The following is a 13,797-nucleotide window of genomic DNA, read 5'->3' as shown; positions in this document are numbered from 1 at the left end:
GAGGGCACTTACCTCAAAAAGTGCAACTCAGCAGGTGTATTCCCCTGCTGATCTTCTTATGTCAGATAAACCTCAGAGTTTTGTGCTCATTTAAGAGGATTCCCCATTGACCTCTGCGCACACGGATCCTACTTAGTGCCACAGATGTAATAATCTCGAGGGACTAGTACTGGCTTTTATTATAAGGCTGTTTATTCACCAGTGATTACAATAAGAAATGCAGACCTGTGCAGGTGAGATAGTTTAGCAATTAAGAAAATAAACACACATACCTGGCAGCAATCAATTGCTGCTGCAGGACAAACAGAACACCAGAGGCAAAGTGAAAGTTCTATGTGAATGAATTTCAGCAATGGTGCCTTTGACTTAAAATGCAATAATTCTTAAACTAATCTCCTTGGAAGCCATGCTCCAAAGCTGTTTGCTTTTCTTATTGTGCACTGTGAATAGTAAAATGATTGGATTATTTTGTCACATCACACTTTCTAAGCTCAAAAGCCACAAAAAGCAAAGATGAGCTTTTTAAAGCAGATTCCTATTAATTTCCAGAACAGAAAGAGTTTGCCATTAAAACCCGATGACAGCAGCTCTTCACTACTGTACTAATTTATTTATTGAAATCTGAATCTGTAAAGAGCAGATGAAAACACATATTGAACAATTTTGTTTTCCAATAGCTTGACAAATGTCTTATCAAATGCACCATCAAGTCCCAAGCCATGTCACTTAAGCGTTGTCTATAGATCTATTGTGTCCAAAATCTATTAAAAACACATTAGTGAACCACATTGTCACACCGGGTGATATGCTCCTTCATTAGTATAAACATGGGCACTGTAGCTTCTGTTGTTCCCACATAAGTCACTTTTATTGATATACCCAATAACTATTCTCTACACTAACAGGGAAATAACATTGTCCTGATTCATGACTGAAAATACAAATATCAGCAAATATAAGTGAATATCATATCAACCCAGAAATTACTTTTAAAACATTTAAGTGCACATTTTTGACTTATTTTACAGAATAACACATTTGGCGTTATTGGCAATAAGACAGTTATGGGGTAAAACAAACTTACCCTTTAAATAGTCATGGGGCTCCTCTGCATAAAGAATTGTCCTGAAGTTTATGATAAGGCTGTTTTTAATACTTCATTTTGCTTAAACTGCATGTGTCACTAGGCCTTTTAAGATTCAGAATCTGCTCAAACTCTCGTCTTCCCTTGCTTTCCAGCAGATAAACTGTTACTGTGTTAAACAGTAGGAATACATGTACTAATATTAGTGTCATTGAACATGGGGAAAAAACATTACACTGATTAGGTTCCTGCTGCTCTATAGAGTTTTCTATCTGCTGTCAACCTCTGAATACACAAATGCCTTTGAGGTGAGCTAAAGCAGCAAGTATATATGAAAATGTTTCTTTTTCTGACCGTACCACGGAGCAGTGGAGCTTTTGTACTTTCTAGGAATAACAGTGATTTAGTGTACAGTAGTTTACTGGGTAGAAAATATGTCTTGACACAGCCAAGGCTGCTATTAGAGGCTGCATTGGCTTTAGAGCATTACATTCATTGTATTATAGCTTGTGTGTACTTAAGTTGTCCACAAAATACTTGAAACTCTCAGCTTAGAAAGAATCAGTGCTGATCCGTTAAGTCTTGGCTTAGAGTCCTGGCAGGCAGGCTATGAGAGTGGCTGCTCAGCTGCACTTCAGCCAGATTTGGACCAGTTCAGTGGTTATGAGCCAGGTTCGCCACAGACGTTCTGGCTGGTGAAGACAAGGTGCTGCACTCAGCAGGATGTTCTGGTCGTCTGATAGTAGGGGTTCAAACTCTGATACAAAGTCAAGGTGACTCATGTTGGATGAGAAGTCCACTCAAGCCCAATCTGAGCAAAGCAGTAGAGGAAAGCCAGCATAGGTGGGGCCATGCTAGACCAGCCTGAAATGAGCAGAGAATCATACATCTGTTTTGTCTGTAACAGAGAATACTTGTATTCTAACACAGGACATGAATATTTAGTGGATTCACTACACATTTCATTACAGTTTCATTATTAATTATGTAAATTACATTCTTCGAGAGGGAGCAGTAGTTACAGTTTGGCCAGTTCTCTCTGATGTACTGTGTTGTGCTACAGTTATTCTCTTTCTATTTATAGCTGCTTCTTAGAGGGCCGGGCACGCAGGTAAGGACAGCTGTCTGCACCTCCTCCCCAACTGGCTTGGCTCCAGATTATCTCACAAACCTGCACCTGGACCCACAATGCCTCTCAATGGTCTATTCTTTTCTATTCATGTCAAAACGCAATTCACACACACGCGCTGCTTAATGCACAGCTGTACTGTCAGTTTCCTGTCTGCGGAAGAGAAAGGTTACGTGGGCTAGGGCTGAAAAGCAATATTTTGGTGATAAATATTTTTATTTTGGTTACTCTGAACACAAAACTTGAAATAATTATGTTTGTCTTAAACATGAGCCAGCAAATGCCAATTATAAAAAATACTTTACATTAGACAATGTCAAACATTTTCAAGCTCAACTTTGAAATATTATGCATTTCTGACATGTAAATTAATCTTTCAAATTTTTCCAGCCCTGAGCCCTGTGTGCAGCCTGAACAAGCCTTAGTATGGAGCATCGCAGCATTTTGTCTGTGCAGGTATGTGCTTTTCATTAACACTCCCTCAGTGTGAAATATATTCACCAACCAGTCATCCAACCATTGTTATCAAACAACTTAAAAGAAGCCCACATGCAAAATATGATTTTTTTTCCCCACAACTGAGAAATGTGCAGAGATACTTGAATATTTGGAGCAAGGTGCTGTTATTAAGAAAACAACTACTTTCTCTTTAATCTCAGCTGCATTTTATGTTCGATACTAATTAGCAATGTTAGCTTGCTAACAGGAGATCATCATATTATCATATTAGCATTAGCAACAATGCTAACAAAACACCACTAACTACAGCCTTCCAGAGCTGCTGGACCAGAAGTGGAGCCAATGATTTGATGAAAAAAGGGCTGTAATTTTACTCATAATATACTTAAACTGACATAAAAGCACAATTTAAAAGGCTACTATAGTATAACATAATATTAAAATATGTTCAGAAAGTCAGAAAATAAATCAGTGAATCAATCCAATGTAAAGACAATACACATGCACATACATACTACAGAAGATACTTCACTAATCCTCAAGATTGTAGGCAATTGGGACTTTGTTAAACATTTCACCAAAGAGATCAAAGTGCAATTACATCACTGTGTATGCAGGTAAAAATCCCAAGCAGGCTGATTTAAAAGCACTGATCTCATGTTAATAAAGCAAACTGCGACCCTCCCAACCTCTGGCCCCTGTAGTTTAGTGTGCTGACACATGCAGAAACAAGGAACGGCTTTAGGTAATTCTACTACTAATTCTACATTTCAATTTACTGTGATTTACAAAAACACAACAGCTCAGTAAAAACATCTAAATTATAAACTGCTTTTTTTTTTAAAGGTCTTTTTAAATTTTTAAAGTGAACATCATACTATATCCTTATATCCTTATTTTTAGTCTTTTAATGGTCTGAATGAATCACCATAAAAGCAAACTAAGATTCTCAGTTTACTTTTTAGCTCAGTCTCAATAATTCACAACTTCAGTATTTTTTAAAATACTCTGTTCTTATTTTTAGGCTTCTCCTAACTTATTTACATCAAGCACAGTTCATATAGTTGGATGTGTGGGAAAGGGGTCAGGAGTGCTAGAAGAAGCAGAATGATACATATGAGGTTGAGAAGAAAGTCATTAACATATGTTTGCTGTGATCCTGTCAAAAGCAACAAGTAAAACACAATGCCAGGTTGGGAAACAACAGAGCCACATATTTACCACAGGGGTTGGTGGTGAAAAAGAGGGACCTACACGGAGAATAAATATTGGACTTACATTTGTTGGATGTCCAAATTTACAACTCTAAATAAATACCAACAATGCTCTGTGTCTGCTGGATGTGTGTAACTATTCACTGATAAAGACAAGATAAAGTCATGTTTACAGCTTCCTCTGCTGCCCCTAAGCAGATCAATAACCAATTAATACAGCTTTAAAATTAGGGAGACTGAGCGTTTTATTTCAGTATAAATTTAAACAGTACTGGTAAATTTTATGATGACACGTTGACACAGGGCTGAGCTCTCTGCACTCACTCTGCACCCAAGCCTAGCAGCCAGTGCAGCTCAGAATGCTTATCATGTGTAGACAGGCTGCAGGAGGACCTGCCATCTTGCTTTAGGTACCAAATGAGCCAAATAAAGATACAGGGAGCAAAATAGGGCCTGGCACTACCATGAAGCAGATGTCTCTCTGTTTGGGAGAATTTGCCCATGCAGATGCATAAATTGTTCAAGTATAACCACAGCCTCACCATCCAATGAAAATACTGCTAAATATACTGAATCACTAAACCGCTGCATTTTTAGTCACTGTTTTATGTTTTATTAATGACTTTATTATATTTCTCCAGAGGAGAATGTGTGGTGGCCTGTGTTTCAACCAAACTGTCAAATTAAAAGGAAACATGACTGATAGAAAACAAATTTCAAAATGCCAGCTGAAAGAATCCTGCAAAATGAAGGCATGCACAAATCCTATTGACTGAGTGTTGGACAAGGCAATTTACCTTGAATGAAGACCCGCTTCCAGAAGATTCTGCCAACATGTATCCCCCCAAGGAACACCAGATTAGAGAGGATGAGCATGGCAGTGGAGAAGGCAGAGAGAAAGGCAATGCAACGTCTTTTCATTGCTGCAGAAAATTTCTGCTCCTGGGAAATCAGTAAATAAATAAGTTAATTGCAGGAGAACCGCAAGAGATTTTCGTCATAAATCGGCGCAACAAAGAACAGCGCAGCACCTGTGTCACCATAAACTAGAGGATTACATCAGACTTTCTTACTATTTTGAGAACAAGAGGCTTTTCCCAAGGCTAAAGAAGCGAGAACATCCTGAACATCTGTATTGTTAATATACTGGAAATAGGATTTTACTCCCATTAATGTTAGATGTTAAAATCCAACCAGTTCAGGCATTTCTTACAGTTAGCTAGACTATATAACCTTTTTATTTCTGGCTAAAGGAAAGATTTTAAAACATCTTAACTGGCAACTCTTAATTGGCACCATAAATGCTTTGAGTTCAAACTTACAATAATTGAGTGAATAAAGGTAGAAGTAAAGAGAGACTTTAGCCCGTTTTCCATCAGAACTCCAGCCCAGTTCATCAGGGCCCAGTACTGTAAGTAGTCGTGGCCGCCATGCCAGAGGCAGACAAATCCAAATGCAAGGCCAGTGGATAACATTTTGTAAAGAGGACCATGCTGGGAGCCTCCCAGTGGCACATAGATGTATCTGAAACATGAACACATATCATGAAAAGATCCCATCCAAGACAAACAGTAGTAACAATGATAACAAAGACAATTACTTTGACTATTTTTCTTTAGTCGGTCAAATATGCTGCGGCCAATGTGTAGTACAAACAAAGGGTGAATGAAAATGACACGACAAGGCATCAATGAATTGCAAAGAACACAGAGATGATCTTGTTCATTGATTTTTAATCAAATAAACATTGTTCTGACGTTCAGTGCAAAATCAAGGACACTCCAGGGAATCAATCCTGCCAAGTTGTTAATAACTTGCTGCAACTGGCTTGAATGATTCCAGAGTGGTTTCTGTGGTACACACCAACCCTTGGTCCACATTTAATTCTCTCTACATCCAATTGATTTTTTTTTTTTAACACTTTAGCTGTCTCTGCATTTTCTTTTTGGTGGGGTGACTGGTAGGGTCTGATTTCAACATTCTGATTTAGAAACTGAGGACAGTTAAATGACTTTACAGTATGTTAATCAAATGGCAAATATCTAGCACATAACTTTTGGATGTAATTTTGCAATGGTGAAATGAGCTTACATTGCATGTTGTATAAAAATAGCAGCTATATACTTAGCCCACTTGATGTGGGCTAGCAGTAGAGAATGTGGCATATTGTCTCGGATATTGTGAGAACGTCAGCAGTCCCAGAGGTACCTACAGTCCCAACATGCTACATCGCTCCAACACAGAAACAAACACTACATCATGTTGCTGAGCTGAGAACTAATTATCTCAGCCACCCTGTGACTAATCAATGTTGCTGAAAGATGAGCCAGCATTTTCTGAGCCTTAAATAGAGTGGCCAGCTTGGCCATACTGGAGGATGAAAGTAGGTGCAAAAACAGATGGAGTGGTGTTAGAGCCAGAGCAAACTGAATACCAAAACATATTGACTACGGGTCCATCAATTTTAAATATTTAGATTTAGATTAATTCCAAACATGTCAATCAAAATATGATCATTTCAAAAAATTCATACATAAGTAATCAGTGTGTTCTGTAACATCCCAATATTGCCAGCAGGAGGAAAAACCAATATGCATACAGGCTTTATAGACTGACAATGGAATTAGACAAGTCCAGCAACTATCACTGCCATGTGCTGAGCTCTAACTGATATATAAAGAATATGTCATCTTTCGTTAAATGCTGAAACCCCCACCCACTCAATTCCAGGTGCCATGTATATATTTAAAACTAATATTATTCAGGAGTGGAGATCAAACGCTCCTTCACATATGTAGCTGCAATGGCACTATCCAACAATCAGTAAGTGCTCTTTTGTCAACTGACAATTGTGTATGTGCGTGAAACTATGAACCTGAGATACTGTGGTGTACAGGCAGGGAAAGCATATAAAAATGACAAAGAATGAGCCACTTAGCTGCCCATGGAGACGAGGTGTGTGTGAGTCATTTAGAACACATAATTTAACACCTATGCACACATCTAGTGCTCTTCAGACAATTTCAGCTGAATTTCAGAACTGCATTAAAACCTCTTTAGAACACTTTCATAAGAAGGAACGTCAGGGCATTGTGTCATGGGTATCACTTTGCATCTGCACTAGGATAATTGCAAGTGATGCTATTAAGCAAGAGAAACAATTTCCAATGGGCACTGATTAAAATAAAAGCCTGCATTTGCAATTTAAATCTTGGGATCTTCAGCAAATTTATTTGAGCCACCTTAAGCCTGATATTCCATATTTCACTGTAAACTCATCTTTAACATCTAAAAAGCACATGTACATGTACACCTTCAAGTGTCAAACAAGAAGGAAGAAAAGAGTCAACACAAACACTAATTAGCTAATAATAACAAGGACAAAGGAACATTTTCACTGAATATCAGTGTGTATGCTGACAACCGTGTATCTGTAGTTCTGCCTTAATGTAGCAACTTACGTCTACCAAGTGGACCATAAACTCCCAATAGGCTGTATTCAGCCTAGTGTGCATCATTAAAAGCAGACGAACTAATAATATGCATTGTCCAAAGTACAAGTGAAGCAAACACATAATGCTCACATTACATATGCACATATTAAACAAGGAGGCATTTCTCCAGGGTGCAGAAACAGTAACACAACAGAACTATTCTCCAATATGGAACCTCATAATCATGAGAAAGCCTGAATGCAAATGCAGCATCCTTGTCCGTTACAATGAAACATGCTCGCAGGCAGCTGGAGAATGGCATCTTTTTTTCTTTTTTTTAAAGGTGAATGCCCTGCAGCACACAGGCTGATACATTAGGATTAAACACATGCTATTTCAAATATAAGGTCATAAAAACTATACACTAGATAAATAGATGGAAAGATAGATAAAAAGAGATACTGTATGCCAATGTCAGTTATCTGATTTAGATTACAATTCACAATTTTAGTAAGCATTAACATCTGAATTAGTCTCCCCCACCACTTCTTAAGTGCCTCTTACCTGATGAGCCATCGATACAGCCCCTCATCAAAGTGCCTGAGCGTGAACAACAAAAAAATATTATATTCGAGTCATAAATTTGCATAATATAAAAATTAACAAGAAACACCTGAGTACCAGTATAAACTGAAGCATTTGCAGTATGTATGATACATGTGTCTTTGCCATTAAGATTAGAAAAGCATTTTGTTTTTTCACTACAGACTGACAGAGAGATGTCAGTAGGCAGGTTTATGCATTCCATCAGTGTTGTCAACATTCCCCAGCTCAGCAGACTCAGGCTGGATTGGAGTGAATACATGTCAGCACACCGGTCAATCTAGTCTATAGCCAGTGCTTTTTTACTGCTAAATCAAACACAACTTTACGTGCTCTAAATTAAGAAAGTGTTCATTACGATTAGAAATGCACTTTTGCTTTAAGAAAGCAACAAGCTACGCTCCCTGGTAATTTCCCTATTATTTTTCTACTGTACATTATTAGGTTTTCATTAACAGTAATTTCATGTTTATGTTTTGTTTATATGCTCAGTTGCCAGTTTATTAAGTACACCTAAAACAAATTCAGGCTAAAACAGTCCTGAAATAAATCCTTCTATCATGAAGGTAATCTTCAGGTTTTTTTTAAGGAAACTGTGTTGGTGGTGTTGATTTAACTGTACAAACACTGTAAACACTCACTATCTGATCTAACAGTTTCTTCAATTCTTGCTTTCTTATTTCTGGATGCCTCATTTTTTTAAGTCCTGTAATTACTGATTCTGATAAGCGCTATGTAGATGAACTTTTTTATTATTTCAGATGATGTAGTTTGTGGAGGTCTTGCTGATTAAAGTGCTTCATGGTGATGTAACAAGCACTGCCAAGTGTGTTCATTAACTTGAACAACTGTGACCCCTTCAGCTTAAACCAGGCAAAATCTGTTTTTTCTTGTAAGAAAAGTGTTAAATGAGCATAACAAAAATAGCAATCATAATCAGATTAAATTTTACAATATCCACTTTTTGTGAAAGTGGGTGTGACAGAAACCCTATGAGGTGTGTTTGTAACATTAAACACTAAACCATGACTGAAGCTAAAAAATAAACCACCTTTCCTGAACTGTTAACTGGGCAATATACTCATACACTGGATAATACCAGATTCCCTTTAAAAAAAACACACAGTTCTACTTGGATTTCTGTTTTTTAAACATGGAGACATATTTTGTTTTGGTTTTATTTTCTTTGTTGTCTTAGGCATGTTGCTACAAACCCATTTTTATTTGGAGTGGGAAAAAAAAGATTTGGCACACAAGTACAGAACCGTTCCAAATGAACAAACCATTTAAGCTCGAGTCTGAAAGAATGATATAATGCTCCTGGTGCAAAGATGGCCTGCTGTTCTGATCGCAGTAATGGCAGAAGACAAGACAATTGGCTGTGACCAGTCTGTATCTGATTGCCAAAGCACAGTGAGCACTTAAAGCACTTGACATTAAATTTACCTTTTCCTCAAGGATACCAGGGAGTAGCTTTTCAAGCCACTGAAGTGTTATGTAATTCTGACGGACCTATATAACACTGTATTATGTGGGTTTTAACTGGACTTGATTCCACAGACTGATCTTACCTCCACATCCCTGTGAAACTGTACATGATGCTGACACAACGAGGTAGCTTTGGGGGAACTAGTTTATCGCAAGTAGCTAGCATAGATGGAAAGCCAAACAGGACCAGATACTTCACGTAGAAAAACTGGACGAGGGCCAGGGCCAGACCGCCTGTGACAGAGCAAAAATGGCCAGGGAGAGTGGGTCAGTAGTCACCATGTGAGTTGGGAGTTGTAGAACCAACTAAATCCTGTGAATGTAATGTGTTTTCAAATTATACATATCGAAAAAAACATGTTCAGTGTGTGTCTGAAGTAGCAGGGAAATATTGATGCTAAATCTCAGTGCTATAGCTTTATTCGGTATAAAGACTTACCCAAGGCCCAAGGAGGAAGAATTTCTATGTAGGTCTCATTAGACTGAATGGAGTGCATGTACATTACATGAATCATGTATTCTGCAATGCACCACCACAGTATGATCCGTCCTGATCTGAGCAGTAAGTGACAAAAACCAGAGTCCTCTCTGTCACTTTCCTTGGGAAGCCCCCGCATCTGAAAGTGTAGAACGTGAGCATGTTGTTAAGGGTTACTGGTTGAATCTTCACCACCAAAACAAAAACCCAGGATTGCAACAAATCTGACAGTGAGAGTAAATAAGTATTGCTCTATAAATCTAAAAGTCAAGTTACTGTCCCTTGTAAGCAGGCCACCAGCACTGATGTATACTGTGTTTTTTAAAAGGGGACCTGAAGACTAGCAATCAACTTTAGCTTCTCCCAGGCAATTTGAAACTAAATTACAGTTTACCTCACAAGTAGCTTTACTTGGCTCTCTTACCTTCTCAATATAGTCTGTGTATGTAATAATGGGTCCATTGTAGAAAAAAGGATGATAGAAAGTGTATGAAAACAACCAGAAGAGCTCCACAAGGCCATCACGGTCCTGAGGGCACCAGCAATGCTCCAGGCTGAAGCTGATGAAACGCAGACCACAGACAGCCACACTGAAGAGAAGAAGATAGTATTCCTCCTCTGTCTTATACCAGCCTCTCTGTGTAACACAGTGGGAAGCCCAATTATTTTAACACATTCCTGGGAAATGCTTATATTCATGGTGGCAGTTTGAGCCTATACTTAGACACACTTTTTGAATTCACAATCTGAAATGTGATGAAAAATGTAATTTTAAAAAAAAACTGAAAATCTGGCAACTCTCCTAATTACTTAACATATTTAGGACAATGTTTAATGAGGTCTACTCAATAGCATCAATAATACTGGTTTCAAATTCATACTGAAACAGGATTTTATTGTGTCCAATTACATGTGTGTAAAAAAGGAGCAGGATTTTAGAAGCAGACTGTCAAGACTGACTTGAGCACACTTGCCTGGCTACACCCATGATGCTTGATGTGTCACATATTGTGCAATTAGCAAGTGTTCTTGAATCAGTTTACAAAAGGAGGATGTTAACAACATCGTAAATGTAATGAAAAGCCACGAGCCAGTGCTTAACAACCAATCAATGTAAAAGTATTGAGTTTCAACCTTTATCTTGTACTATGGACATGTTAAAATAAAGCTCGGTGGCCAAATGGCTTAACATCTCCTTGGTATATTGCGCCCTCTTGTGTTCTTTACAAATATAATATTTAGGTATAAATATATGCTACTGATGCAACTCACCTGGATCTCTTGGAGTGGTTGAATGTGAAGTGTGCAGAGCAGCAGCAGGTTACATGCCCATGACAGCGCAGGCTTTCGCAACTGGGCCACTGAAAACGACACTCCTAGATGTACGAGCAGCACACTCACACCTTTAATCCCCAACACACTACTGGCTACTACAAGGCCATATGTTGTGAGTGCTGGCACTCTAAACTGTTGGAGAAGAATCAAAAATGGGTTGGATTTAAACATCACCCATCAGCTATATTCCACTTTAGTAGGCACTTCCTACCTTGGGGTAAAAGACGCTAGTAAATCTTGATATCACACCATGACCAATCAGAGTCCACAGTAAAGACCTCTTAGCCCATTCAGTCCAAAAACTCCACTCAAAGTCTGATGAGTCCTGACAAAGAAAAATATATTCACCAGGAGCCTTTAAAACACATCTCAAGCCCATTGAGAAGATTCTTGGAATAGTGTATTATGAACCTATTTTTATAAATGAACTTAATGAAAAAAACTGTAATTCTGTGACATAAATTAGGACTATATACTATGGACTTTAACAAATTTGTGTTTTCAGTGAAATTTAACATAATTTCGGTTCAGACGGGTCTTTTAGTCAGTGATTTCCATGTTTAACTTACCCTTTTAAAATCCTTAAGAAGACCTTTTTCCAACTGGAGTTCTCTCTCTAATCCTGCTTCATGCTCTAACGTGCACAACAGGACATTATTTCATTTTTGTATACCTTTTCTTCTCAATTCACTGATTAACCAGTATATATGATTGATATGAATGATATCTGTCCATCTATCTTACCTTTGGAGAATCTGTGCAGTTGGTAGAAAGAGTACAGATGAGAACCAAAGGACAGCACCCAATAAGCAAGGATCTCTATCCATGGCAGGGGTGCCAACTGGGCCCTTGATTTAGATGTCATTAGTCAAAATCACTGTGCTATTGTGCACCTGAAACAGAATGATTGACAAACACACACTTCATCAGCTCATCTGATCTATAACCACATAAGATAAGATAAACGTTATTAATCCCATATAAGGGGAAACTTTCATGGTACTAACATTCCTTTTCTTAGAGTTGGATTATAAAAATGTAAAGTAGTCACATGTGACATGGAACTTATTTGAATTTGCAGTAAGTTTCAATAAATTTGATTAAAGCTAAAAGGAACTGTCACAGACAAAACTACACCTACAGGGAATATGTTGTTACAGAAAACGATGGAGGAGCATCAACAACACTACATTTTTTTGAAAAAGTGTTAAGAGTCTGGTGTAATTCTGAAATTAATTAGATAAAATATTTTGGTTAGATCCTTTGCTTTATTGTTACAATTATATTGGAAACTGGGCACATCACTGAACATCCAACACCTGTTTTTTTTTACAGGCCTATTGCATAACAGTGCATTAATGTATTGGCTAATAATTTAAAATCTACAGAACTACTGCTGAGATATAAAATTGTACAAATTAATAGAATGTACCAATAATCTCTAATTTACTTTCTTGTTTTTATTAGCTACTTTTTAATAGCCTGGATGACTAGCCATGTTGTTTAACAGGATTTTCAATAAAGCACATTCAAAAACAATTAAAACATATTTAACAGATTCAAATGCAGCAACAGAGCAAAAACGTTTAAAACACGGATTTTAATTTGCTTTAAAATATTTTTAGGCTTAATATTAGTTATATAATTATTTTCATAGCTAACTAGTTAAACTTCATGAGGCATTAAACCGGTGGCAAAAGGTGCCGTTGCTAGGTAACGTGAGTACGTCGACCCTGAAACACTCTGAGCAAACAAACCAGCTAACATTACCGTGTCCGGTAACCGAACCAGCCAACGTTACTTAACATCGTCTCGGTATCTGAGATCATGAAGAGGAGCGTGTGTAAAAGTTTGTGATTTGTTTGATTCCCACATTCCCACTGGGTTATCTGACAACTTCCATAGCCTGACATTACCGTATCCGGCAAGCTGTAACGTTAAGCTAACATTAGCTAGACTAGCTAACCGTTCGAGCCGTTGGAGTTGCAGTATTACCTAATGGCACTGAGCTGGTATCCATTGCCTTGCTGTAAATTGTGAACTACACTGTTTGCCAGAGCTTAGTGTGTATTAATTCTCCGTTACACGTCTGAGTAAATCCCGGCACACACAATGCAAAGGTACTGAGGTATTCCTCTTTTTCCTTGTTTCATTCACACAACTTCTCAAAGCATGACCGCCCCCAACTGTGCGGGAGTGGCTCGTCAACTTCTGACCGGAAAACCTGCAGTTAGGAGGTGCATAACACCAAACCGAACTGTATTATATTCTGTAATTAAGCACTTTCATTATTTGCTGCTTGATTTGTTTACTATTATTGCTGTACCTATGTTTATTCGCTTTGAAGATTTTGATTTTTCAAGCAAAACATCTGATTTACTTCTAATATGTAACATATTTAACAACTGAGCTACAGGACAGTACAAACTGCAGCTAACACACTAATATAACATGCTTAACATTCAAGCTAGTGAGAACTTTAACTTTTCTTATTCCTTGATATTTCAAATTGATCACAGAAATAGATCTTCCTCGATTTTAACTTTAAAGCTATTTTCCATTGTCATTCCATT

The 13,797-nt window shown here is 37.8% G+C and overlaps 1 protein-coding gene across 4 annotated transcripts; it reads right to left on the bottom strand.

Annotated features, from left to right (window-relative positions):
• Positions 1–255: 255 nt before the first annotated feature.
• Positions 256–13,369, bottom strand: hhat (hedgehog acyltransferase). Of its 4 annotated transcripts, none has more exons than XM_026309882.2 (12): positions 13,220–13,369; positions 11,969–12,117; positions 11,794–11,858; positions 11,436–11,549; positions 11,162–11,356; positions 10,314–10,526; positions 9,851–10,028; positions 9,691–9,724; positions 7,885–7,920; positions 5,209–5,410; positions 4,684–4,828; positions 256–1,948 (listed from the first exon to the last, which is right to left on the bottom strand). In XM_026309882.2, exons 2-12 carry the CDS (start codon positions 12,087–12,089, stop codon positions 1,863–1,865), a joined length of 1,389 nt encoding a protein of 462 aa, XP_026165667.1. In that variant the 5' UTR covers positions 12,090–12,117; positions 13,220–13,369; the 3' UTR covers positions 256–1,862. The 4 variants fall into 4 exon arrangements, with proteins under 4 accessions (XP_026165667.1, XP_026165665.1, XP_026165666.1 ...); XM_026309880.2 differs by lacking the exon at positions 9,691–9,724 and adding an exon at positions 9,495–9,645; XM_026309881.2 differs by lacking the exons at positions 9,691–9,724; positions 13,220–13,369 and adding exons at positions 9,495–9,645; positions 12,995–13,094.
• Between the last annotated feature and the right edge of the window lie 428 nt (positions 13,370–13,797).

Source organism: Mastacembelus armatus, chromosome 15, assembly GCF_900324485.2.
Source record: "Mastacembelus armatus chromosome 15, fMasArm1.2, whole genome shotgun sequence".
NCBI lineage: Eukaryota > Metazoa > Chordata > Actinopteri > Synbranchiformes > Mastacembelidae > Mastacembelus > Mastacembelus armatus.
The sequence above is the reverse complement of the archived record's forward strand: the minus strand, read 5'-3'. Positions and strand labels throughout refer to the sequence as shown.